At 42.9% G+C, this 23,637-nt stretch overlaps 1 protein-coding gene across 9 annotated transcripts in view; it reads right to left on the bottom strand.

Annotated features, from left to right (window-relative positions):
- Nucleotides 1-23,637, bottom strand: part of tpx2 (TPX2 microtubule nucleation factor) — a 112,199-nt gene that overhangs the window by 29,495 nt on the left and 59,067 nt on the right. For 3 of the 9 annotated variants that reach the window (XM_062979157.1, XM_008122878.3, XM_008122879.3), the window contains exons 2-7: nucleotides 9,590-9,704; nucleotides 8,221-8,328; nucleotides 6,789-6,873; nucleotides 4,897-5,025; nucleotides 3,492-3,539; nucleotides 3,253-3,345 (exon numbers count right to left, since the gene is read on the bottom strand). In XM_062979157.1, coding sequence (XP_062835227.1) covers nucleotides 3,253-3,345; nucleotides 3,492-3,539; nucleotides 4,897-5,025; nucleotides 6,789-6,873; nucleotides 8,221-8,328; nucleotides 9,590-9,677 — 551 coding nt within the window. In that variant the 5' untranslated portion in view covers nucleotides 9,678-9,704. The remainder of the gene's footprint in view (nucleotides 1-3,252; nucleotides 3,346-3,491; nucleotides 3,540-4,896; nucleotides 5,026-6,788; nucleotides 6,874-8,220; nucleotides 8,329-9,589; nucleotides 9,705-23,637) is intronic. The other 6 variants (XM_062979159.1, XM_008122883.3, XM_008122881.3 and 3 more) reach the window with 5 other exon arrangements.

Genomic DNA, 23,637 nt, shown 5'->3' with positions numbered 1-23,637 from the left:
TACTGTTTCAGGTTGAATAGAGTAGGGTGCCTATTTAACAGATGACCTACAGGACCTGGTAATCACCTTTTCTTTCTTAGCCAAGTAAAAGTGTTGCAGATGACTGCAGAAGTCGTGGGGCTCTAGTTCTTCCGGCTCTAGTTCTTTTATGGGTCTCGGGGCGCTCCCGAACCCACATGTCCCATCCTTGAAGGTTTCCCCTTCCCAATTAATTTGGGGATTCTGCCATCTCAGCCAAGGGACACCTAATATGTCAGGCTGGTGTGCCATCATAGAAATTACAAACTGTATAGTCTCTGAGTGGATACCCATAGTCATCCTTTTTTTTTTTTTGAACATTTATGGTTTTAGTGTATACATAAAAAGTGGGAGAACATGTTAAGAGGGATAGAAAAAAATAAGGTAAAATAGAAATAGAAGAGGAAAAAAAACCCCCAACATAATCAGTGTTCCACTTCCAGATCCTCTGCATTGCATTGTTTATCTATCTTTTAAACATTCAATATTTTTCGGCAAGCATCCATATATGACCCGAAGCCTAAGATTTCCTGTGAGCATAAATCATATAAGCTCAATGTTCCTTTTTGACAAATGTTGTCTCAGTTTGTTCCAATCGGTCCATTGTCTTGATGAAATGTTCTGTGATACTTTTTGTGTTAATAAATCCATATTTTTAATGTCTATTAGTTTCAGCATCCATTTTTCTATTGTGGGAATTTCTTGCGTTTTCCATACTTTGGCTATACATATTCTGGCAGCTGTTACTATATATATGAAGAGTTTTTCCAAATTGGAATCAATCTGAAAATCTACCATACCTAGAAGAAAGTACTCTGGTTTTAAATCGAATTTAATTTGGAGTATTTTCTCCATTTCTTTGCTAATTTCCTGCCAAAACCTTTTTATTTTCCTACATCCCCACCATATGTGTATAAAATCTCGGTTATGTTTCCGACACTTCCAGCATTTCCCGTCACCTGAATTACTGAATTTCGCAAGCCTTTCCGGTGTAATATACCATCTATAAAAGATCTTAAACCAATTTTCCTTCAATTCTATTGCATATATGAGTTTTTGATTTTTCCTCCATATCTTCTCCCAATCTGCTAGGTTGAACGTATGGCCTATCTCCCTTGCCCATTTGACCATCACCTCTTTTACCTGCTCATCTTCTGTGTCCCACACTAACAGTTGATGGTATAGTATTTTTATTATTTTTATTTTTGTTTTTAATATTCTATCCCAGCATGTTTCATTTAGTTCAAAACCTATTTTTTTATCCTCTTGGAAGCTCCCCCTTATTTGCCAATAATTTAACCATGTCATTGTAGGTTCCATTTTTTTAATCTCTTCGTATGGTTTAAGACTGATGGCTTGATTTTCCACTCTTAATATTTGCCTATAAGTCAGCCATTTTTCCCTTGGCATTTCTCTCGTGTGCTTGGCCTCGAGTGGGGAAAACCACTTTGGTACCTTCTTGTAAAATCTTTTTTTATATTTCTCCCAGGTTCCTATGAGCGCTGCCCTCAGATAATGATTTTTAAAGTTTTTTTCCTTGCTAATTTTCTCTCTACATAGGTAACTGTGCCATCCTTTTCTTAAATCCTGTCCTTCTAAGCTAATTTTTTCCTTTTCGTTAGGGTGGCCCAGTCCTTTACCCAACTCAGGGCGGCGGCATCATAGTACAGCTGGAGGTCTGGTAAACCTATCCCTCCTCTCCTAGTATCATCCTTTATATGTTTGAACCCTATTCTAGCCTTTTTACCTTCCCATATAAATTTCTTTATATCCTTGTGCCACTCTGTTAAGGTTTTTTTCGTTCTTAGAATTGGTAAATTCTGGAATAGAAAATTTACTTCGGGCAATATCTTCATTTTCACTGCTGCGATTTTCCCTAGGAGTGAGAGCTGTAATGATCTCCATTTTCTCATTTTTTCTTTTATCTCCCTCCACTTCTTCTCGTAGTTTTTTTTGTAGAGTTGGGCATTACTTGCCGTTATCTCTATCCCTAGGTATTTAATTTTTTTCACAACTTTTATGCCCATATTGTTGTAGTTGGGCCAGGGGGCAATAATTCTACTACTAGTAGAACTGCTAGCAGGAGGAAAAGGGCTAATGGTGAGCAGGTGTTTGATGAGGAACAGCAAGCAAAGCAGGTCCGGGAAATACTTATGGCTCCTTCTGAGGAAGAAACGTTTGAAGGGTTCTCTAGCAATGAGGAGTCCATGTTGGAGGAAGATGGGTTAACAGAGAGTAGAGGAACTAAAAGGTCAACTCGGGAACAAGAGTCAGATGAGGAAAGGGGAAGGAAGAAGATCTGGGATCTACTCACTGCTCCCACGAAAGATGAAACATTTGAGGGTTTTTCTGGGAATGATGGGTCTGAGAGCGAGATGGAAAGTGCTGCAGATTGGACTCAAGTAAATGTGTGTGCAGAGCCAGTTTCTGGGGGTGCATCAGGGGATTGGCAAGTTAGTGATACACCAGGGACATGGGGAGATCTAAGTCTTGAACAAAGATGGAGGGACTGAAGGGATGATTGGCGAGGTTCACGTATGAGGTCAAGATCAGCTGTGGATAATGATGACAGGGCGGAGGCCTCATCATCGTCGGATAACGATGCGTAAGTTAAAAGTGGAGTTGGAAGGAAAGACTCTTTTGCAGAAGGCAAGGTGTCGTTTTGAACATTGGGTTGTCGCTGCCTGTTCTCCTGTTGGGCTTGGGTCCTGGCTGTACAGCTTCGTGTTCCTGGATTCAGATTCAGAGCAGGCCATAAATCAATCCTCCTAGCCAGATGGTTCTTATCATTTAGGTTATCTCCATCCCCCATTACTCTGGCAGGATGGGAACAGCTCAGCTAGTGTGAATGCTGGGCTTTCACATCCTGATATGGGGTTCAAAAACAGCTTTGGGGACTACAAATGCTCCCAGGGCTGCACTCTGACCACATATCTTCTAGACACTGGCTGGGCAACTGAAATTAAAAACCATGTTCACACTTCTTTTTGTGTGTAAAAAGAGTGGTTATGATGGAGAAAAGTTGGGCTACTTGATTACTAAAAGCCACACACTTCCAGTTACCCATCCATTCCAGACACCACAGCCTCCAGATGTGTTGAACTACAAACTCCGATAATGCTGGTGGAAGGAATAGAACAGTTGTCCTCTAATGCATCTAGAGTACCTAAAATTGACATAGACTAAGAGTATGATATTCAGTTAAGAGAAAGCAAGTCAAGTCTTACAACCTACTTTGGCGTTGCAGATGCGACTGGAACTTTGGCCTTCGCTGGAGTGACATACCTGTTCAAGGGTATTTCACACAGCTTCTCCCGCTGAGCAGATCTAGAAGCATGAAAAGAAAGAAGGTAAGGTCGGTGCTGCTAGCCTGAGGCTACTTACTGCATCCCTTTCAAGTGCAAGGGGTTTCCTGCCCTTCACCACTGTGCAGACATTCCCAACACCAGCGGAAAGGCAATTCAAAACATTACCTCAGTGTGCGGGGAGGTGCACATGGCTTCATAGGACCTCTGATACAGCTGGAGAGAGAACAGCACAGGACTGCTCAGAACTCCACATCTTCCCAAACACGTAACATGGGCAGCAGCCCCTCATTCTCCTTATCTTCACAACAGGGAGTGGTATCTGTCTGTCACAGATTTGGGGCCCAGTCCCCTTGGGGTATTTTCCTGAATCTTGACAATGAACAGGCCAGGAAAGGAGCCCCATCTCCTCACTGCTTCTGCTACATTTATGAAACTGCAGTCACTGGGGCTGCAATCTGCTTCCTAACACATGCAGCACCAGCTTTCCATAACAAAGGAGCCTTCCTCTCATTATCTCTTCTCCAAACAAAACAGTGACATGGCTACTCTTTTCAAATAATGATTTGGATTTCAAAAATCTGGAGGCTAGCCCATCTTTGAGTCCCCAAAGCAGTGAGAATTGTAAAGGCAAGTGAGAAAGAGAAAATGGACATGAAATGCTGAACTGAGCCGTCCACTGAGAACAGAAGACCAGCTTCTCCAAGCTGGCCTTACCTAAACCAGGATGGCCAAATTCAACTTGTGCATCATGTGCATTCCCGTGAACTCCACTTTTGCTCCCCCCCCACACACAAACTGTCCATTTAAAAAAAGGAATTTCAGAGTATTGTTGCCCTGCTGAATACTTCCTAAAATGGATGAAATCACACAAAACCCACCCTCTACTGCTAACAAATAGCTTCATTTACTTCTGCATGAAGTGATGTGTCACTATTTTAAGATGAACTGTAACAGAAAACTGAGATATTTGGGCTTGCTGGAAGGGCCCCCTGCCCCTTGAATGGCTCCTGTCTGCCTGAGACATTTTAAAGGGAGCTAAGACAGCTCAGTACTGAGGTAATGCAGCATACTACTCAGTTTACAAAATTCAGCCTGTCAATTTACACTTTCCCTGCTAGTTACTGGACGTGGCTATGAAGCATTGACTCACCACTTCAATAACCAGATGTCAGAGTGATCTACTCTATTCTCAGTCATGTAAACATTTTCCCAAACACTTGAAAACATATCTTGACATCCTGAAGGATTATAAAGCTACTTAGGTTGATTAAACTAAAGAGAAAAAAAGAGCAAAGGCCATTTGCCAGGAGCTGCATTCTATACCCATCACTACTTTATGTGCCTCGACATAACGATTACTTTCACCAAAACCTAATGCATGATTCCTGTCCTTCCAAAACTGTCCTGGCTTCAAAGGGGGAAAGAGTGGGGCCCAAACAGCACCCTTTTACTTTCTCCAAGCCTTGTCCTTGAACAGGGCCAGGCTGTGAAGGGACTAGTACTGCCCGCTTAGAACATCACAATGACTCCACTTTATGTGCCTCCCACACCAACAATATTTCAGACTCACAATCTTTGTTTCTTTGGAGGAGGAGATTCTTGCTTGCTGGCCAAGACAGCAGCATTTCTCTCCGCCTGGCATTTGGCCATGATTCTTCGCTGGGCACTCTTCCGTCGAGCTGAGACCCTCCTTGCCGCTCTGGGGTTGGGGTGGGAGAGAAGGTCAGCTGTGTACTTCAATGAGGTATAACTTTTAAAAAGCTTCAGTGCTTACATAACTATGGAGGTACTTCCGGTCAATAGGAAAATGGCAGACACAGCCAATATATTGCAGGAAATGTTATTTCCTAGACAATTATGTTTTTCATGTCTATTGCTTTGAAAAAGAAACACTGTATGCTCAAGCAAATAGTGCTCACCCCGCCACGGGCTGGCCTTGAACTCATGACCTCATGGTCAGAGTGATTTATTGCAGCAGCTGCTTACCAGCCTGCGCCACAGCCCGGCCCCCTCAAATACTACACAAAAGAGGACTGTCTGGCTATTTTCATGCTAATAACAGATTCCTTTATGAAAAGCAGCTGTTGAGAAATTTTAAAAATTATCTCTCAAAGAATGAATATCACATGGGATACTTCTCCCTCGTAACTCGTGGCAATCTAGACCTGCATCCATTAACGACATGTATTTGGATGAGGTAATGGAAAAAACCCTGGTTGTTGTCCTCCTTAGCAGTATTTCGGGGAGGAAAAATTGGTTCCTGAAAATGGAATTGGTTCCAGAAAAAAAAACCCTTTGGATTGAAAGTTAACCAATTTCTCAAGAACAATTTGGATCCAGATATTAGTGCTTTGCTGGACATTCGTCTTCTTTGAAATATCTGGAAACCCAAAATCTCACGATATTTGTTCATGAATCTGTCAAGACAGGACTGCTGTGAATTTTAGCAAAAAAGCATATGTTGTCCAATTACTTATTTATTTACAGTATTTACATTCTGCCCTTCTCACCCCGAAGGGGATTCAGGGCGGATCACATTATACACATACAGGGCAAACATTCAATGCCCATAAACACATCGAACCGAGACAGAGACAGACAGACGCAGAGGTAATTTAACTTTCTCCTGAGGGGATGTTCGATTCTGGCCACAGGGCAGCTGCTTCATCATCCACTCTGATGGCACTTCCTCACTTCAACGTTGTAAATTAGTTAAACTTGCCTCCCCACTTTTTTATAAGTGGTACCTTATTTCCTACTTGATAGATGCAACTATCTTTCGGGTTGCTAGGTCAGCAACGAGCAGGGGCTATATTTTATTTTTAATTGACGGGTGCTCACCCCGCCACGGGCTGGCCTCGAACTCATGACCTCATGGTCAGAGTGATTTATTGCAGCAGCTGCTCACCAGCCTGCGCCACAGGGATCCCACTGGTGCACTTTACTGAGTTTCAACAATTGATGTTCAGTTTTTAGCATTAAAGGCTCATTGAATTTAGAACAGGTATGGGCAAACTTTGGCCTTCTGGGTGTTTTGGACATCAACTCCCACAATTCCTAACAACCTGTTGGCTGTTTGCCTGATTTAGAGGGAGAGAGAAAAGGCTTCTATTCCACATGAGTGCCAACAAGGTTCCTCTATTGAATATGCTGAAAACAAGGCTGCTTTTGGATACATCTGCATAGGCTATGGTCTGCAATCCAAGACTGCAGCTTCCATTCTAACTATTAAGGTTGCTTTCTAGGTCCTCAGAACTGAAGACAGACCTCTCTCCCCCTCCAAGAGAGAAGAGGCGAGAGGCACCAGGATCAGAGACTGGGGAGGCCACTCCATGAGGAAACAGAGAAGAGTCCTTAAGGGAGGCAGACTTTGTTGAGGAACTATGGAGGCTAGGCCTGATGCTGCAACCTGTCTCAGTGCCATCTCTAAACGGGAGTTTTTTCTGAATTTGACGTTCTTACCTTCCTGATGTCTTGCCAGAAGCTGGTGTTGCCTCCTCATTGTGACTGACCGTCTGCTCTGTCACAGTTTCAGTGCATTGATCATCTAAAAATAAATAGTTCATCAACAATGTTTTCCAAAATTTTAAAACTTCCATCATTTTTTTCTGCAGCGTCTGAGGCAGCAAAAGAATACTCAGGAAAACCAAAGCTTCAGTCATTCAGCAAAGCTTTTTTTGCACAAACTCTACAATCCCCTTAGATATTTCTCACCCCGAGTTTTAATTTAATGTTCATGTGAACCGCCCTTGTTTTTATTGTTCTCTTGATTTGTATTGTAATGGATATTTTATTTATTGTACTGTTCATTGTGTTCTGAAATGTTGTTTTTTATATGCTGTTTATTTTGTATTGTTTTGGGCATGGCCCCATGTAAGCCGCCCCGAGTCCCCGTTGAGGAGATAATGGCAGGGTATAAATAAAGTTTTATTATTATTATTATTATATTTCCCTTTCCCAGATTTTTATACTTGATGCAGATAGGGGTTTTTAGCTGAACACACTCTTTTTACCCTTTTATTGGTGTCCATGCTTGGGATCATTTTGTTTTATATGTGTTTTATATGTGAGCTGATTTCGTGTCAAAAGCATTACATAATAAATAAATTTAAAAGTGATGAAACAAAGGAAACACAAGCAGTTAAATAGTTTTAGACCAAAAGAGAGCAACAGCCTCCTCGAAGACTGAGTAAATCCAGCTGGCCGTCCCCTGGGCAACGTTTCTTGTAAACAGCTAATCTTTCCAACCCAAAAGCATTGCTTTTAAACATTTTTAACATTTTAAATGTGTTTTATCTCTTCACAAATGGATGAATACGAAAGGTCTTTATCAAGACAATTGCTAACGATTATGTCTATTAATATAGCTAACGATTATGTCTATTAATATAGAAGGTTTGTCACTTGCTAAGGAAGACTCAGGTTCAAAACTTGGGAGATTATAAATAATAATGAGAAGGAAAAAAAAGAAGTATTAAGCTTTTAGCATATCTCATTTTCACTGTCCGGACTATTTTTAGGCTTAGGGAAGGTTTTCTGAAAAACAAAGTCATCTCAGGATCACCTCTTCCTGTAAAAAAACAACAACTCTAAAATGACTGAAGGTATGATATACCAAAACATGGCAAAATTCTCCAGGGAGTGTGTTTGGAATACTTTGTAGGCAAAAGGTGTTATCTTAATATGGGCCTTCAGACCATGTCTACGAAGACCGCCTTGTATATTTCCATTTCTGTGCAGAGAAGTAGCGAGAGAAATTTAGCTTTCTCCTCTTTCTATTATACAAATTAACCAGACTTGTTATATCTGTGCCTCTTGAGACACAATTCAGCATGCTCACAGGCCACCGCCGGCTGAAGAGCCCTCATTGCCGCCATAGACAGAAGCAACTTACTGGCTTTCATGATCGGCGTGATGAAGGCATGTGGGAGCTTAGTCCTTGATGCCGAGGTTTTCTGCATGAATGCTCCTTTGGGAGTAGACAGCTTTGGCATCCTAAGATCTGTAAGAAACCACCACCTTATTAAGTTGAACACATTGTAGAGGGCAACCATCCATGCTACAAAGAGTGGGTCGGCTTGTTGCCTTCTTTCCCATAAGGAGGCTGGAGGAGTGCTAAGGGGACAGTCAAAAACCTGCTTCTTTTTCACATGTGGGAGGATTAAGGAGTCAGATTACCAATCTCTTCCCTATACCCCTCAAGACAATTCTGATAGCCTTTTTATTTTCAGCAATACTTAAACTCTTTAAAGCTTGCATGGATTCCTGTGGATTTCAAAGATTGTTGTTCATACTATCCAAGCTAATCCAGCTGATATGCAACCAGTCATTTCAAAAAGGGGGAAAAATAACCAGCAAGAATGTATGGCACTAACGCAACCCGTGAGCCTTACAAATACGGAAGCATGGCACCACCTCTCAGACAGGACATTTATTTAGAAAGCAGTTGATTGTGCCCTACACATTTTGATAGCTTCATTTAAACTGCAGAATTGGAAGTCACATTTCTTCTCTAAGGTTTTTAGTTCTGCCTTCCTAAAAGCATGCTTAATGGCATTAGTACCTCTGATGTCTCCATTTTAAAACAAGATCACAGTATTATAAAGCGGGCACTCCTTTTTTTCCTATTGTCTGGTTGCCTCTTGCAGAATTCTGGGAAATGTAGTTTAGGGCGGGGCATTTTGAATTCTGAGGTAGAGAGGTCCTAGTCTTCTTTCAACTACATTTTCCAGAATTCTGCAGGAAGCACCTCCACTTTATAATGCTAATGTGATATTGTCCATTGTCTCACTTGCATCTACCCACTCACAAGAGCAAGATACATAAGCAAAAGGGATCCTTGTATCCTAAAGAAGACTGGGAGTTCCACAATGGACACATCTGTCGACATACTGCCTCTCCTCGTTCACCTATCTCTATTGAACCCATTACATGCAACAAGCATCTCTGTGTAGTGCTTCTGCCAGTTTCTGGAAATGCCAACAGCTGGGGAGTTCTGACAGCTGTAGTCCCAAAAGTTAACCCTCCCAAGGTTTGACGTGGATCAAGACAGTTAAAAAAAAATCTCCTCGACATGTTTGTTGCATACAAGGATGGGGAGGATGGAGGCAGCTTTTTAGGTGCTCTGTAGCCTCACTTCTGAACACAACAGTATAACCTCAAATGTTCACTCTCTCCCAAGTCTTTGCAGTTAACCATGTGATCCCACAATGAAAATAGTTCCCTGGTCCTAAACGAGGAGAGGAGAAGGCTGCAGTACTCACCAAACCAAGCATCAACACCATCATTATCGTTCATGTCTTTAAAGTTTGAACATTCAGGAACATCGAAAGAATATATATCTTCAGCCATTTTAATCTGGAGACCTGGAGCAGATACCTGGAGAGCAAATGTAATACAGTATTTGTAGAATGGCAGACAACTCATAAAACACCAACTTATTTCCTTTCCATAGCCTTGAATCACATTGGTCAGTCTTCTCTTTTAACTGAGTGGAATTAGAGTCAAAGCCATCCCATGATTCATGGCTGAGATTGGACCATTTCACTGTCATCATCTCAGGTTCAGATCCATGGTTATTATATAGTTCTATGTTATCAAAAGCTCTGGAAAGAGATAAGAAAGAACCCCCAATTCTCAAATCTTCTACATCAAGCTTGGCAGACTTTTCTACTCAGACTCAGAAGAAGGGAAATTGGAAAAGTATTATAAGCCATTCCACAAGTCACACCTTGAAACCACATTGAAAACCTTTTGTATGATCTTGCCCTGCCTCTCTTTTTACAGGGCCACTCAGCTTCTACTTCACCAAGGTCCTTCTGAGGGGGATAACAATCCCAGACATGGAATGCTGTATTGCAGATCTCTACTAAGGAGAATTTAACTTCAAGAATCCCCTCCACTGATCTTGATGGCTGAGGTTTCTGGGATATGAAGTCCAACAACATTTGGAGAAAATGTTTGATTTGGGTCCATGTTTAATTTTGTCAAAATGTAAAGAAGGGGGCACATGTAGATAAATTCTTCCAACCCTTATATTGATCCTCATGATTATAGCCAGAGAATCATAGAATTCTCATAGGTCAATCCCTGCTCAGTGCAGGATCTCTAAAGAATCCCCAGCAGACAACTATGCAGTCTCTTTTTTAAAGACCTCCAGAAAAGGAGACCTCACAACCTCTCAAAAGCTTTGTTATCTTGCCCAATTACTCCTACTGTCAAAATGTTCCTTAATACTGTAATTCAAAATCCACTCTCCTGTAACTTCAAACTGTAAGACCTCATCTTGCCCTCCGGGACAGCAGAGAGCAAACCTGCCCCCTCCACTTTGCAACAACTTTTGAGGCCTTTAAAGAGGGCAATCCTGTCATCCTTCGTGCTTCTCTTCATCAAGCTGAATATGCCTGGCTCCTTCAACCTTTCCACATATGTTTTGTTCTCCGTACCTCTTATCATCCTTGCTAAGCTTCTCTGAACACCTTTAAGGCCTTTATAAAAGCTTACTTAGTTCATATTGGAGGATGTGGATCAAAAGGATTAAAAAGAGAATGACAGGTGTTGGTGCAGATGGTATCTACTAGACAAGTCAAAGCAGAGAAAAAGGTTTTCCCACTAAGGAACTGGAGATATTTTTCAGACCACAACTGACTCACAAGAGGTCCTGAACTCAGATCACAAGCAACACAATGAACAGTGACTTTGCTACATCTATAGGTTTTTCAGAAAATGCTTGCCACAATGGAGTCTAAGCATAAAAATTAAGAGGGCAAGTTTATCATGGACCATGACCCTGAAGTCTCTCTTGCTGAACTGGATCCTGACAACATACATGCTTAGTGCTGATGATTACTTTCATTCAACTGTCCATAGCAGGACATTAGCACATTGCAGCCACAAAAGTTACTGTTTTGATCCCAGTCAAAGAGGTCCAAGAGATGACTCCTCTAAAGCCAGATGGAGAGTTCAAGGCCTTCTCAGTTAGTTGAGACTTGGGTCAGGATGCCTGCCAGCTTCTATAGTTTTACAAAACTGTGTTCACTCACACATTGGAAGGTTGCCTAGATATAAATTACAGCACCATTAGCAGGTGCCAACCTAATTTATAGCCCTCAGACATCCCTTGCCAAGGTATGGAGTGCTGCTACATAACAGAGGGCGGTCTGAGTCACATACCAACTAGAGGGAGGCAGAAACGTCAGGCCACAAAGAGGAGGTGGTGTTTGTGGCCTCCAAGACTGTATACAATTCAGACAAGAAACAAAGATGCCCAAAAGGTGGGGAAAGGTAAGCCCTCAACCATGGTAACACAATTCCAAACTCTGGCTGGAATGATATCCCTCCTTAGTCTCCTTGATTAGAATCAAGTTTCTGTCAACACTATTAAGAGGGAAAAAAGCCCAAGTGCGTCATTGACGTTCCTTTGCCCACTCAGCCTAACAAGTCAGGCTGCCAAGCAGGAGAACGGGCATCACATTTCAGGAATGGTTGGTGCCATGACTAACTCTCAGTGGGGCCGAGCCTCTCTGAAATGAAGAGGCAGCAAATTCAGAGCAATACAACTCCAGGGGGGCCACATAGGGAATCCCCCACCCTAAGGAAGGGTTCAATTTCTAGGCCATTCTAGAGCAGTAGGAAAGGTAGGGTGAACCATGTGGGGCGTGGAGAACTGAGAGCCAAGCCCTCCCCACAGATATAGGCAATTTATTGTCCAGTTCTGTGTAGTGGATCAGGATGAACAAGGAGCCTCTGGGAAGTATAAATGCCTCAGCAACCCCCTCCTCCCAATCCACCTCTGTTTGAAGACCACCAAAGAAAGAGGTGCTATTGCACTCTGAAGCAGACTATCCCCTGGGCAAATAGCCTTTAAAGTCAAGAGGTTTTCCTAATGTTTAGGTCAGTGGTTCCCAACCTTTTTTTGACCAGGGACCCCTCTCCAACATTAGTACCAAAAGGGCTACAAATCTGTTTTTGGTCAACTTTAGATTCAGTTTGGTTATATGGGGCGCTGATTCAGAAAACTGCATTGGATAGACCACATCAGTTCTAGTTTTTGATAAAGAACGTATGCCATCCAGTAGTCACTATCTGCTCGCCCAGAGAAAACAATAATAATCTAGAGCTGATGTGGTCTATGCAATGCGATTTTCTGAATCTGCACCCCAAATAACCCCAGAAACAGGCCTAAAAAAGAAGACATCAAGGTGCCCTTGCTTCCAGGTGCCACATGAAACGGCTCCGCTTGGGGAGGGAGGAGAAGCAGCAATCAGGAGGCTTGTTGTCACGCCTTTCATGGGTAGTCAGCCTCTCCCCTCTTGACATCCCCATTGTCTCGGCACTATAAGGGGGTTTCATGAAACCAGTCACTCTTGCAGGAACGTTGAAGTAAGAGTTAGGCCACAGACCATATTTTAGTTCTTGGGGACCACTGGTCGGGAACCACTGGTTTAGGTGGAATCTCCATGCAGCTTGCGTGCACTGTTTTGTGTCCTAGGGTGCACCTACACTGTAGAATTAATCAATCACTCAAGGCTAGGAAATCCTGGGAATTGTTGCTTTACAAGGTTGCTAGCCTTCTTTGACAAAGAGTGGTTTCCTCACCAAACAACAAATTGTTTGGTGCCATGAGCCATAGCAGTTAAAGTTACTCTACATTCTAAGTGGAGAGCCAGCCCTCATCTCTGGAACAGTAAAAATCAAGCCTCCTCCTACTTGTATATGACATATCTTCAGATATTTAAAATGACTGTAATGTCACCTTTCAGGTCATCTGTTGACTTATTCAAGGTTCAGGTGATCACCTATAAAGCCCTGAACGGTTTGGGACCCACCTACCTTCGTGACCGCCTTTCCCCCTATGAACCTGTGCGATCTCTTCGTTCGTCGGGGGAGGCCCTCCTCTCACTTCCACCGCCATCTCAAGTACGGCTGGTGGGAACGGGGAAGAGAGCTTTCTCCGTGGTGGCCCCCCGGCTCTGGAATTCGCTCTCTGGGGAAATTAGGCAAGCTACCACCTTGGCTGCATTTAGAAAGAGCCTTAAAACATGGCTCTTCACTCAGGCCTTTGGATAAGAGCCCCATCTGTATGATAAAATGTGGTCTTCTTCCTCGTTCTGATTGGTGCATCTTGCTGCCAATTCTTTTTTTTCCCGGTAATATTCACAGGGTCCATCCCACTTCAAACCCTCTATGACTTTGTAGCAATTTATTAACTACCTCATGTCTACAAAACACACTTAGTGCACTTTCGCCCATTTGTTTCTATGTTTTCATCGCTGTATTTTAATGTTTTTACCAATGTTTTTGCTATTTCTATGTTAATGTTTATTCCTTGGCGTGTGGTTTGCTGTTGGTTGATGTATTTTTTGTTCCTCACTGTATTTGTTTGGGCTTTCACCCCATGTAAGCCTCCCCGGGTCCCTTCGGGGAGATGGAGGCGGGGTATAAGAATAAAGATGATGATGATGATGATGATTATTATTATTATTATGACAACTTCCTTGAAAAAGTAATAGTTTTGTCAATGAAAGTATTTACCAGAGCTGATGCCGCTTAGCTCCCAAGATCAGATGAGACTTGCTGCCTTTAGGGTACTCACACTTGTGAGTTGCACTGCCTTATAGTGGTGGAAAGTGAAGCTTTTTTAAAAAAAGGCACAAGAGATAATAGAAAGGATATTTCTTGGTACATCTAAATAGCTCTCACACAGTGTCATTTTGTCAAACCTCAAGGTTTTAAGGCTCGGGCATATATACTTTTCTACATCATAATCACAACATTTTAGGTATGGAAAGTGTGGCAACTTAAACAAGCCACATTAAATCTCAACATGACTATAGCTGTGCTTAACTGCTTAATAACCAGGAAGCAGTGCTGCGTATGTACCTTTGCAGATGATGTCTCCTGCAATTGACAACTGATACTACAAATAGAATTTCTTGGGACAGTTGCTACATAAATCACTTGCCTAGTTGCTCTTGCCACAAATAAATTACCAATCATCATAGGATCAGGTTTGGAAGAGACCATTGGGTCATCTAGTACAACCTCCTTCTACCACACAGGACAACATAAAGCACGGACAGATGGCTAAACAGGGCTTTGTTCAGAAACCTGTTGAAGTGGAGACTGCCACACTCGGAGGCAGCAGCATGTCAAACTGCTGAACACCTCTTACCCTGTAAAAGCTTTTCCTAACGATTAGGTGGAATCATGTAGTTTGAATCCATTGCTTCATGTTTTAGATCAGTGGTTCCTAATCCATGGGCCACGAGATCTAAAGTTAGGTCCATGAGACATGAGGGGACATGCTTTCTTGACCTTGGGAGGTGCTCAAGGTCAAGATAGGGCGGAGAAGACTCACCCGGAGGCATGTGCGAGGGAGCAAGAGAGAGGAGATGCAGAGAAGGAAGGAAGGAAGGCAATTGCAGTCATCAGCACTTTCTCGGCTTGAGAAGCTTCCCAGACCATGGCGGAGAAGACTAACCCAGCAGCGCGCGCAAAAGAAGGAGAGTCCCTCAAGGTAGTAGTAGTAGTAGTAGTAGTAATAATAATTAGCTGCCATTGCCACACACCAGTTGTAATGAGAAAACAGTCCTTTGTAAGACCCTGTTTAGTCCCCCAAAGTTGTTGTTGTTCTTATTATTATCATTTCCCATTGCCAAACACAAGACTTTTAATGGGAAAGCAGCCCTATGTAAGAACCTGTTTAGTCCCCCAAAGCAGTAATTATTATTATTATTATTATTATTATTATTATTATTATTATTGTTATTGCCATTAGAGACTGTTTCCTGGATCTCACACTCCGCTTTTTGTATTTTTTGTATTTTTTTCAACCTCAGCCCCCCTCCCTTCTTCTTTTTAACATGAGCATTAACAAAATCCAGATAACACAGCCCAGCCAATAAATAAATATGGTTTTCTGTGGGCGAGCAGATAGCGACTACTGGACGGCATATGTTCTGTATCAGAACCTAGAGCTGATGTGGTCTATCTAATGCAATTTTCTGAATCAGAACCCCAAATAACCAAATTGAATCTAAAGTTGGCCAAAAACTGATTCCTAACTCTTTCCGGAGCCCCTGGTGGCACAGAGGTTTAAACTGCTGAGCTGCTGAACTTGCTGACTGAAGTCGGCAGTTCAAATCCAGGGAGCGGGGCAAGCTCCTGCTGTTAGCCCCAGCTTCTGCCAAACTAGCAGTTCGAAAACATGCAAATGTGAGTAGATCAATTGGTATTGCTCCAGGGAAGTTAACAACACACCATGCAGTCATGTCAGCCACATGAACTTGGATGTGTCTACGGACGCCAGCTCTTCAGCTTAGACATGGAGATGATCACCAACTCCCGGAGTCGGACATGACTAGACATCATGTCAGGTAAAACCTTTAACTCTTTTGGTACTAACGCTGGAGAGTGGTCCCTGGTCAAAAAAAGGTTGGAAACCACTGTTCTAGAGACACTGGAGCAGGAGAAAACAAGTTGCCTTCACTTTCTTTATTTTAACATGGCCATTATGTGACTTCTTAACCATCCAGGTAAAAAATACCCAGTTTCCAGACCTTTGCCTATTTTGGCCTCTCTTCTCTGGACACATTTGTCAATCTCCTTCTTGAATTGTGTTACCCAGAATTAGATATAATATTATTCTAGGTGAGGCCTGACAAAAAGTATAATAAAGATAAACTGTTTCTCTCTTCAATCCCTATACCAGTGATGACACCTAGAATAACACTAGCTTTTTTAGCTGTCACGTCACACTTTCAGTTCATGTTCAGGTTGTGATCTACTAAGATACTTAGATCCCGTTCACTTGTATTGCTGTCAAGCCAGGTAACACTTTTGGAGCTCCAGGGCCCCTTTTAATCAATTCACAAGTGGACAGGAACTTGTTTTTCAAACCCAAAAAATCATACTAGAAAAAAATCAGTGTTATATTATTATATTTTGAAATAATGCAACTTCTGAAAATGCAACCACATCACCACATTTACTGGACTTTCAACCCAAGATTTCAAAAAAGATACTAGAACTCTCAGTGCCCCCCCCCCCCCCCAACACTGCCAGCACAGTCAGAAGTGACTTGCAGGTTGCATTCACATAAAAGTGATTAAGAAACACACATACCTGATTGGAATAATAGTATTTCTAAGTACACTTTAAAATGGTTTTCAGTTAAGGAGTGCAAAATGTCCAGAAAGTTTACAATTAGCTGAAAAGAACTGAGGGGACAGAGCTTTAAGGTAAAAAGTTATGTTTATTTAAAATGGCACATTACAAACACATACATTGTTATAAACCTTAGTATGTAACATAGAAATATTGGATAAGATTAATGAGGCATGAAAACCCAGTAGTTTTCATTAAAGTCATTTCTGATTTATCCAGTATTCAAGATGAAACTTTATGTACTCTCACTATCTCTCCTCCCTCTCCCATCTGTCACCCACTGGCAAAAATAAGCTGAAAATAGAAGCCAATAACTCTGTGGTAAACAACACGGAAAGTTAGATATTTTGGCACAGAAGCAGAACACAAGCTCAACTTTCTAATGCAGAAACAGGAAACTTTCCAACCTTGCTAAAGAACATTCAAACTAAACAGTCCATTCATGCACTTAATAGTGGCTATATCTGTATTCGACAATCCCAAATGCCCTGCTGTGGTAAGCCAGGGTAGAGGGGAGCAAAACAAAACATTTCTTTCTACCAGCACCACCAATGTGGCCTGTGGCAAAAGAAGCCAGAACCAGACTACAGCCTGAGCCACTGTTCCTCCGTGCTTGAGAAGAATTGACTACAAGTACCCAACCATCATTCAAGGGTTTTGTGTGATAGAAATTACAGCTAAGTGCAAATCTTGAGTTATTAAGTTCATTTCTGTGGGATGCGGGCACACTGCTATTGACTTCAGGTCATCTCTGACTTATGGTTTCCACTGTTGAGTGGAGATTCAAACCTTAATATCCTAGTTCAACACTCACACCACTCCATGATGCTGGCTTCTGCCCACCTATAAATACACTGGCGTTCTGAGAGTGCTACGTGCAAATAAGCTGATTTTTTAATTTTTCCAATATTGTAGGACTATAAATACCCCTCCCCTAAAATCTTCCCAACAGTCTGGCTTAGTGTGACCATTTCCCATTTTAGTATTGTATACAGGTGCAGCTTGTGTACATTGTTGGCACCACAGTGTCAGGACTGGTATAACTGCCTCTCTTGGATGCTATTCAAGGTCATTTCCCACCTCCTGCAAAATTCTTACTTATACAGAGCTTTGGGGCTCATGAAAAACATCTGGGACCACAAATATCAATAAGGCCAAGACACAAGTCTTAATCCACTAGTCTTAAGGCCTTGCTGTTGTTTTGGAATATATTTCTTATCAATCTCGCTGGATGTGGCAATCAATCAATCTGAGAAACAGAGCTAGTCAAATGAGAGATACATGCCATGCTAGTATTTCCCAAGTTTCTTCACCCACTCTCTTCTCTCCCCACATAGCTAGAGATCCGTGTCTCCCTTCCCAGCAGCCCAAAAATAAACGCCCCTGACATTGCATGCCCTGTAATTCAGACCCCACATGCTCTAGAAGACATCATGATGGGACAAGTTAAAAATAGCAGAGGATTTGGGGAGACAAGTTGAACTTGGCATGCAGCAATGCCAGAAAGTGGTCTAAGATGCTTTGAGGCTGCTGCTTGGAATGCTAGGGAGAGATGATACACTACAGAAGAAAAAAATGGGGGTCAGGATCAGAGTCACTTTTTGCAAAGTACCACATATCCATCCAGTCCTAAACAACTCAGGTCATGCCTATCTTTATGATCGCATTTCCTATTACAAACCTGCACGAACTCTACAATCTACTGGGGAGGCCCTTCTCTCGTTCCCACCTTCGTCTCAAACCCAACTGGTGGGGATGAGAGACGGCCTTTTCGGTAGTGGCCCCCCAGCTCTGGAACTCTCTCCTGAGAGAAATCAGATTAGCCCCCACACTGATGTCATTCAAAAAAGAATTGAAAACCTGGTTCTTTCAAACCACCTTTGTTTGAGATGAACTGTTGATTGAGACCCTATCTCTCCCTACATCATAGTCTTCTGCACTTTATCACTGGCTCTTGCAATTAGTACTCCTAATACATTGCACAATTACAATTGTATTCCTCTCCTCCAAAACTGAGGAGTGCCATTATATTGCCTTGTCTACATTTTTATTTTGTGATGTTGTGTTTTACAGTTTTGATACATTAATTTGTTGTGATTGGTATGCATTTTATATTGTTGTATTTTATTGTATATTGTTGGGCCTGGTCTCCATGTGAGCTGCCCCAAGTCCCCTCAGAGAGATGGGGCGGGATACAAGAATAAAGTTATATTATTATTATCACTGTACTTTTAAACATCTCTTCAGCTTTCGATACTATCGACCATGGTATCCTTCTGGACCACCTGGAGGGGCTGGGAATCAGCGGCACTGTGCTGCAGTGGTTCTGGTTGTGTCTTTCAAGCAGGTTCCAAATGGTGGTACTTGGTCCTCAAAAAAGGAGCTCTTACGTGGCATCCCACAAGGTGCCATTCTATCTCTAATGCTTTTTAACATTTATATGAAACCATTGGGAGAGATTATCTGAAGGCATGGGGTGGATCACCAAAATATATTTCTCCGTGCCTTTAAAAACAACCTCAGCTAAGGATAGTGTGTTTCCTCAAAATGAATGCCTGGAAGAGGTAATGGGCTGGATGAGGAAAGACGAATCGAAACTGAATCCAGACAAAACAGAGGTGCTTGCCATTAAGGATCCTAGTCTAGGAATTGAGGTGTGTCTACTAGTTTTGGATAGGGTCACACTCCTCCTGAAAGACTGTATTTGCAGCTTGGGCAGAGGGCTTCTGGATCCAGCTCTCCAAATGTCAGCCCAGGTAGATGTGACAGTCAGGAGTGCTTGATATCAGCTTCTGTAATGCTCTGGCCTACACCCATACCACTCTGTAATGCTTTGTACATTGGGTTACCTCTATATCAAGTTCAATAATTCCAATTAGTTCCAAATACGGCAGCCAGATTGGTTACAGGAGCATCCAGGAGTTAGCATATTGCACTGATATTAAAGTCACTCCACTGGCTGCCAGTTAGTTTTCGGGCAAAGTACAAATTGTTGGTTTTGAGCTTTAAAGCCCTACATGGTTTGGGTCCAGGTTACCTACAGGAGCGCCTTCTCCTTCACTTGGACACTGAGGTCCTCTGGGGGGCAGTTACTCGAACCAGCCGGAACCTGAGTGGCGAATGTTACCCAGAGGACTCCTTTTTCATTGGCTGTCTCACGACTGTGGAATGACCCATCGGAAGAGATCCAACAGCTAAACAAGGTGTCAGAATTTAAAACGCAATAGAAGACCCATCTCTTCCAGCAGACTTATCCAGTCAACTTTCAGTCATGAGTTCTGATTTGCAGTCTATTCTATAGCTGTGTTTGGTATAAGTTTTCATATGTGTGTGTGTATCTATGAAATTTGGTAATTTATTGTATTTTTATATTCATTTGTTTTTGAATTTATTGTACCCTGACTTGAGTCATCAGGAGAGGTGGGTAATAAATACAATATATTATTTATGTAAAAGTTTGTTCTTATAGATGTTTTAATGCAAAAAAGGCAAATAGCATACTTTATATTGAAACATTAAGAGTCACGCAGGAATTCATAACTTAGGTGCTACTTATTTTTAAACTTCCTTTCCTGCACTGCATTTAGTTCTATGTTGCACTCAGATCATGCAGGAATCACTTGCAAGATTTAAAGTTCTTCTCCTCTAGATAAATATGGGGGTAAGTCATGCAAACAGTCTCTCTTTTGTCATGAAGAAATGGAAGAAATTAACTGATTATCAAGGAACTTGCCAAAAAAGAAGTTGCTTATGAGAAGCCATGATGTACACTCTTGCTTCTGCAATACTCTATTCCAAGACGGCATCCACCACATTTTCAGTCTCCCATTCCCCTTATCTTTATCACCCAGCATCCTGTTACTGGTGAACAAACCCCATTCCCACATAATTGTTCTGGAGACTCTTCAAACCTACTCCTGTGAACCTTATGATTCCCCCAACATGGCCACTACCTCCTACACAATCGCCAGCTCTCATCTTTGAACAACGGAAACAAAAGGAATGGCATAAACAGCAAATGCTGAACACCATGATAACAACACATGTCTTCTGGATCTGCCTGCCAACTATAACAGCAACCAATTATTTTTATAAGTCTTCCTCCCTTGGCTTTCTCATAACACTGATGATTTTCCAGAAAAACTATGATTTCTCCTTGGCTTCAAGATTTTTGTTTTTTCTACAGGACAAAACTCTGGAGATATAGCCTGAGCCCCATTTACCCACAAAGCCCATCAGACAACCTGACAGGCGTTCCATGTCCCCTGTGTCACTTTGGGGTGGCAAAGATAAACTGGCTCAACTGTTTGACAGCCATTTCCAGCTTCTTGGAAGACAGAATATATTTCCAGAGATTACAGTGTCCTCTCCATTTCATGACAAATGAACAACAGCTGAAAGACAAGTGTCAAGGACAGAACGCCACAAGATTCAAAGTAACAGAGTTTATTAGATTACAGAACTCAAAAATGCCCGTAAAACACAAGGGCCAGGCAGTTTTTGCCTTTAGGAGCAAAAAGGGGCAAAAGTAAATGTTCAAAAGATAAACCGGATTAAACCGGAGTTTAATCCGGGTAAAAACAAACTGCTTGCGTCAGCCTGGGTATAAACGAAACGAAAGCCAAGGAACAAAAGATACAAAGAATGCAACTAATTGGCAGCAGATTCCTCTCTGCTGCCAACACTGTGCTTAGAGTAACTTGCGTCGCTCCCCCACACACACAGCAGACAGGATCTCCAACACGAGTAAAACAGCCAAGGATTGTAGCAGTTGAGTAGACCAGTTCCGTTCCGTAGATCAAAGCCAGAAGCAGACGTTTGTAGTTTTTCCAAGTCCAAGAAGGGGGGAAGACAAGCCGTGGTCAGTTCAGTCCGAGTTCTCAAAGCAGGAGATGGCGTCCGTCAAGAAGACGACGGAGGGTCAAGCTAATAAGAGTAAGCACAGGTTTGCACAAACAAATGCCCACACAATCCCTCCCGCCGTCTGACCCTGGATTCCAATCAACTTACGTCACAGCACAGGAAAGCACACAAGTCTTCAGGGAAGCGTCCCACACACACACGGATCCCAAGCGTTTGCCCAGATTACCTTGCCCAACGCAATTTGCAATTGCTCCCAAGCCCCATTTTATGCCAGTTACAAATCTTCATCACTGTCAGCTGTCCTCCTTAACCCGGGCGTTTCCTCATCACTTTCCTCGTCAGAGCTGGAACACCTCTGACTACGCCCAACAGCATCTCCAGCTGTGGATCCCGTCCCATCCCTCCAGCTAAACCATGGGTCTAATCCTGAAGGTCCCCATTCATCTTCTGTCCCATCATGGCCAGTGGCACCCACTTCCTCCCTTACCCGAGTCCAATCCATCTCATCCTCCTCTGAGCTAACCAGCCCCTCCTCCATTCTCTCCGTAAACCCTTCGAAAGACTCCTCGTCAGATGGTGCTGCAAATATGTCTCGCAGTCTTTTTCTCTCTCGCTCCTCGAGAGTATCTGACTCTCGAGGAGTCTTACGCCCACGTCTGTCAGTAACAGAGCCATGAGGCTCAATCATAACACTATCCCCTCTCACAAAGGCCTCCTCCCCCGATGGCGGAGAAGTGGCAGTGATACCCTCCGCTATAGCACCACGACGACTAGAGGTATCAAGTTTCAACAGTGAACGATGAAAGACTGGATGGACCTTTAAACTAGACGGTAAACGCAAACGAAACGCAACAGAAGAAATCTTTTTAACGATAGGAAAGGGACCCAAATACCGAGGCGCAAACTTTCCCCCAGCCTGTTTAATATGTTTGGAAGATAACCACACCAAATCCCCTTCTTCCAACTCCTCCCCTGCCTGCCTGTGGCGGTCAGCCTGAGTCTTCTGCGTTGCCTTAGCTTCCAACAGTAAGCGACGGGCAACATCATGCAATGCAGCCATTTCCGAAGAGCGGTACACAGGGTCCGAAGAGACCACATTGGTCGACGGCGCCACACCTCCCCGTGGGTGAAAACCATAAGTTAGCTCAAATGGCGTATGCTGACTAGACGTGTGCACCGCATTGTTGTAAGCAAATTCCGCCACCGGTAACCACTTTACCCAAGCCGTGGGTTGATCTAAACAAAAACAACGCAGATACTGCTCTAAGAGCCCATTAACCCGTTCCGACTGTCCATCCGTTTGCGGATGGAAAGCTGAAGACACGTTTAACTTAGTCCCCAAACACTCATGGAAGTGTTTCCAAAAGCGTGACACAAATTGCGGAGCCCTATCTGAAATAATCACCTCGGGTGCTCCGTGCAAACGATAGATGTGCTTTGTAAATAGTAAGGCCAACGTAGGGGCCGCCGGAATGGTTGAACAAGGAATAAAATGAGCCAGTTTACTAAATAAATCCACCACCACCCAAATACAAGTATAACCCCCAGACTTAGGCAAATCTGAAATAAAATCCATGGAAATGATTTGCCATGGCCTCTCCGGAACAGGTAAAGACGATAACAACCCTCTAGGGCGCCCAACAGGCGTCTTACTCTGCTGACAAACGGCGCAGCTGTCACAAAAGCGCAGAATGTCTTGCCGCATCTTTGGCCACCAGTAGCTCCTGGTGATAAGCTGTACGGTCTTGAACCTGCCAAAGTGCCCAGCCATGGGTTCGTCATGGTGGGCTCTAATCACCTCCAACCTGAGGGTCCCTACTGGTACGTAAACCTGCCCCCTACGCACCAATACCCCGTCTTGATCCTGGAGATGCGGCAGTATGGTACGGTTACCTGCAGAGAGCAGCATCAGTTGCTCCTGAGTCCACACATCATCCTTCTGAGCCTCAAGGATCTGGTCATGTAACCCAAGCTCATTATCTACAACACACAGAGAGGCAGTAGGCAAGATGGTCTGACATACTACCTGCTCATTGGTCTTAAATTCCGGCTTGCGGGATAAAGCATCGGCCCGCAAGTTTGCCTTCCCCTCCACGAACTGCACCTTGAAGTTAAACCTGGAGAAAAACAAAGCCCAGCGGATTTGACGCTGGTTTAACTTCTTTGCTGTTTGCAAGTGCTCTAAGTTCTTGTGATCAGATCTGACCACGATCTGGTGCCGTGCCCCTTCAAGCCAGTGCCGCCACACCTCAAACGCCACCTTAATCGCCAACAACTCCTT

The sequence above is a fragment of the Anolis carolinensis genome, chromosome 4, assembly GCF_035594765.1.
Source record: "Anolis carolinensis isolate JA03-04 chromosome 4, rAnoCar3.1.pri, whole genome shotgun sequence".
In the NCBI taxonomy this organism is placed as follows: domain Eukaryota; kingdom Metazoa; phylum Chordata; class Lepidosauria; order Squamata; family Dactyloidae; genus Anolis; species Anolis carolinensis.
This window is presented reverse-complemented; position numbering and strand designations above follow the sequence as displayed.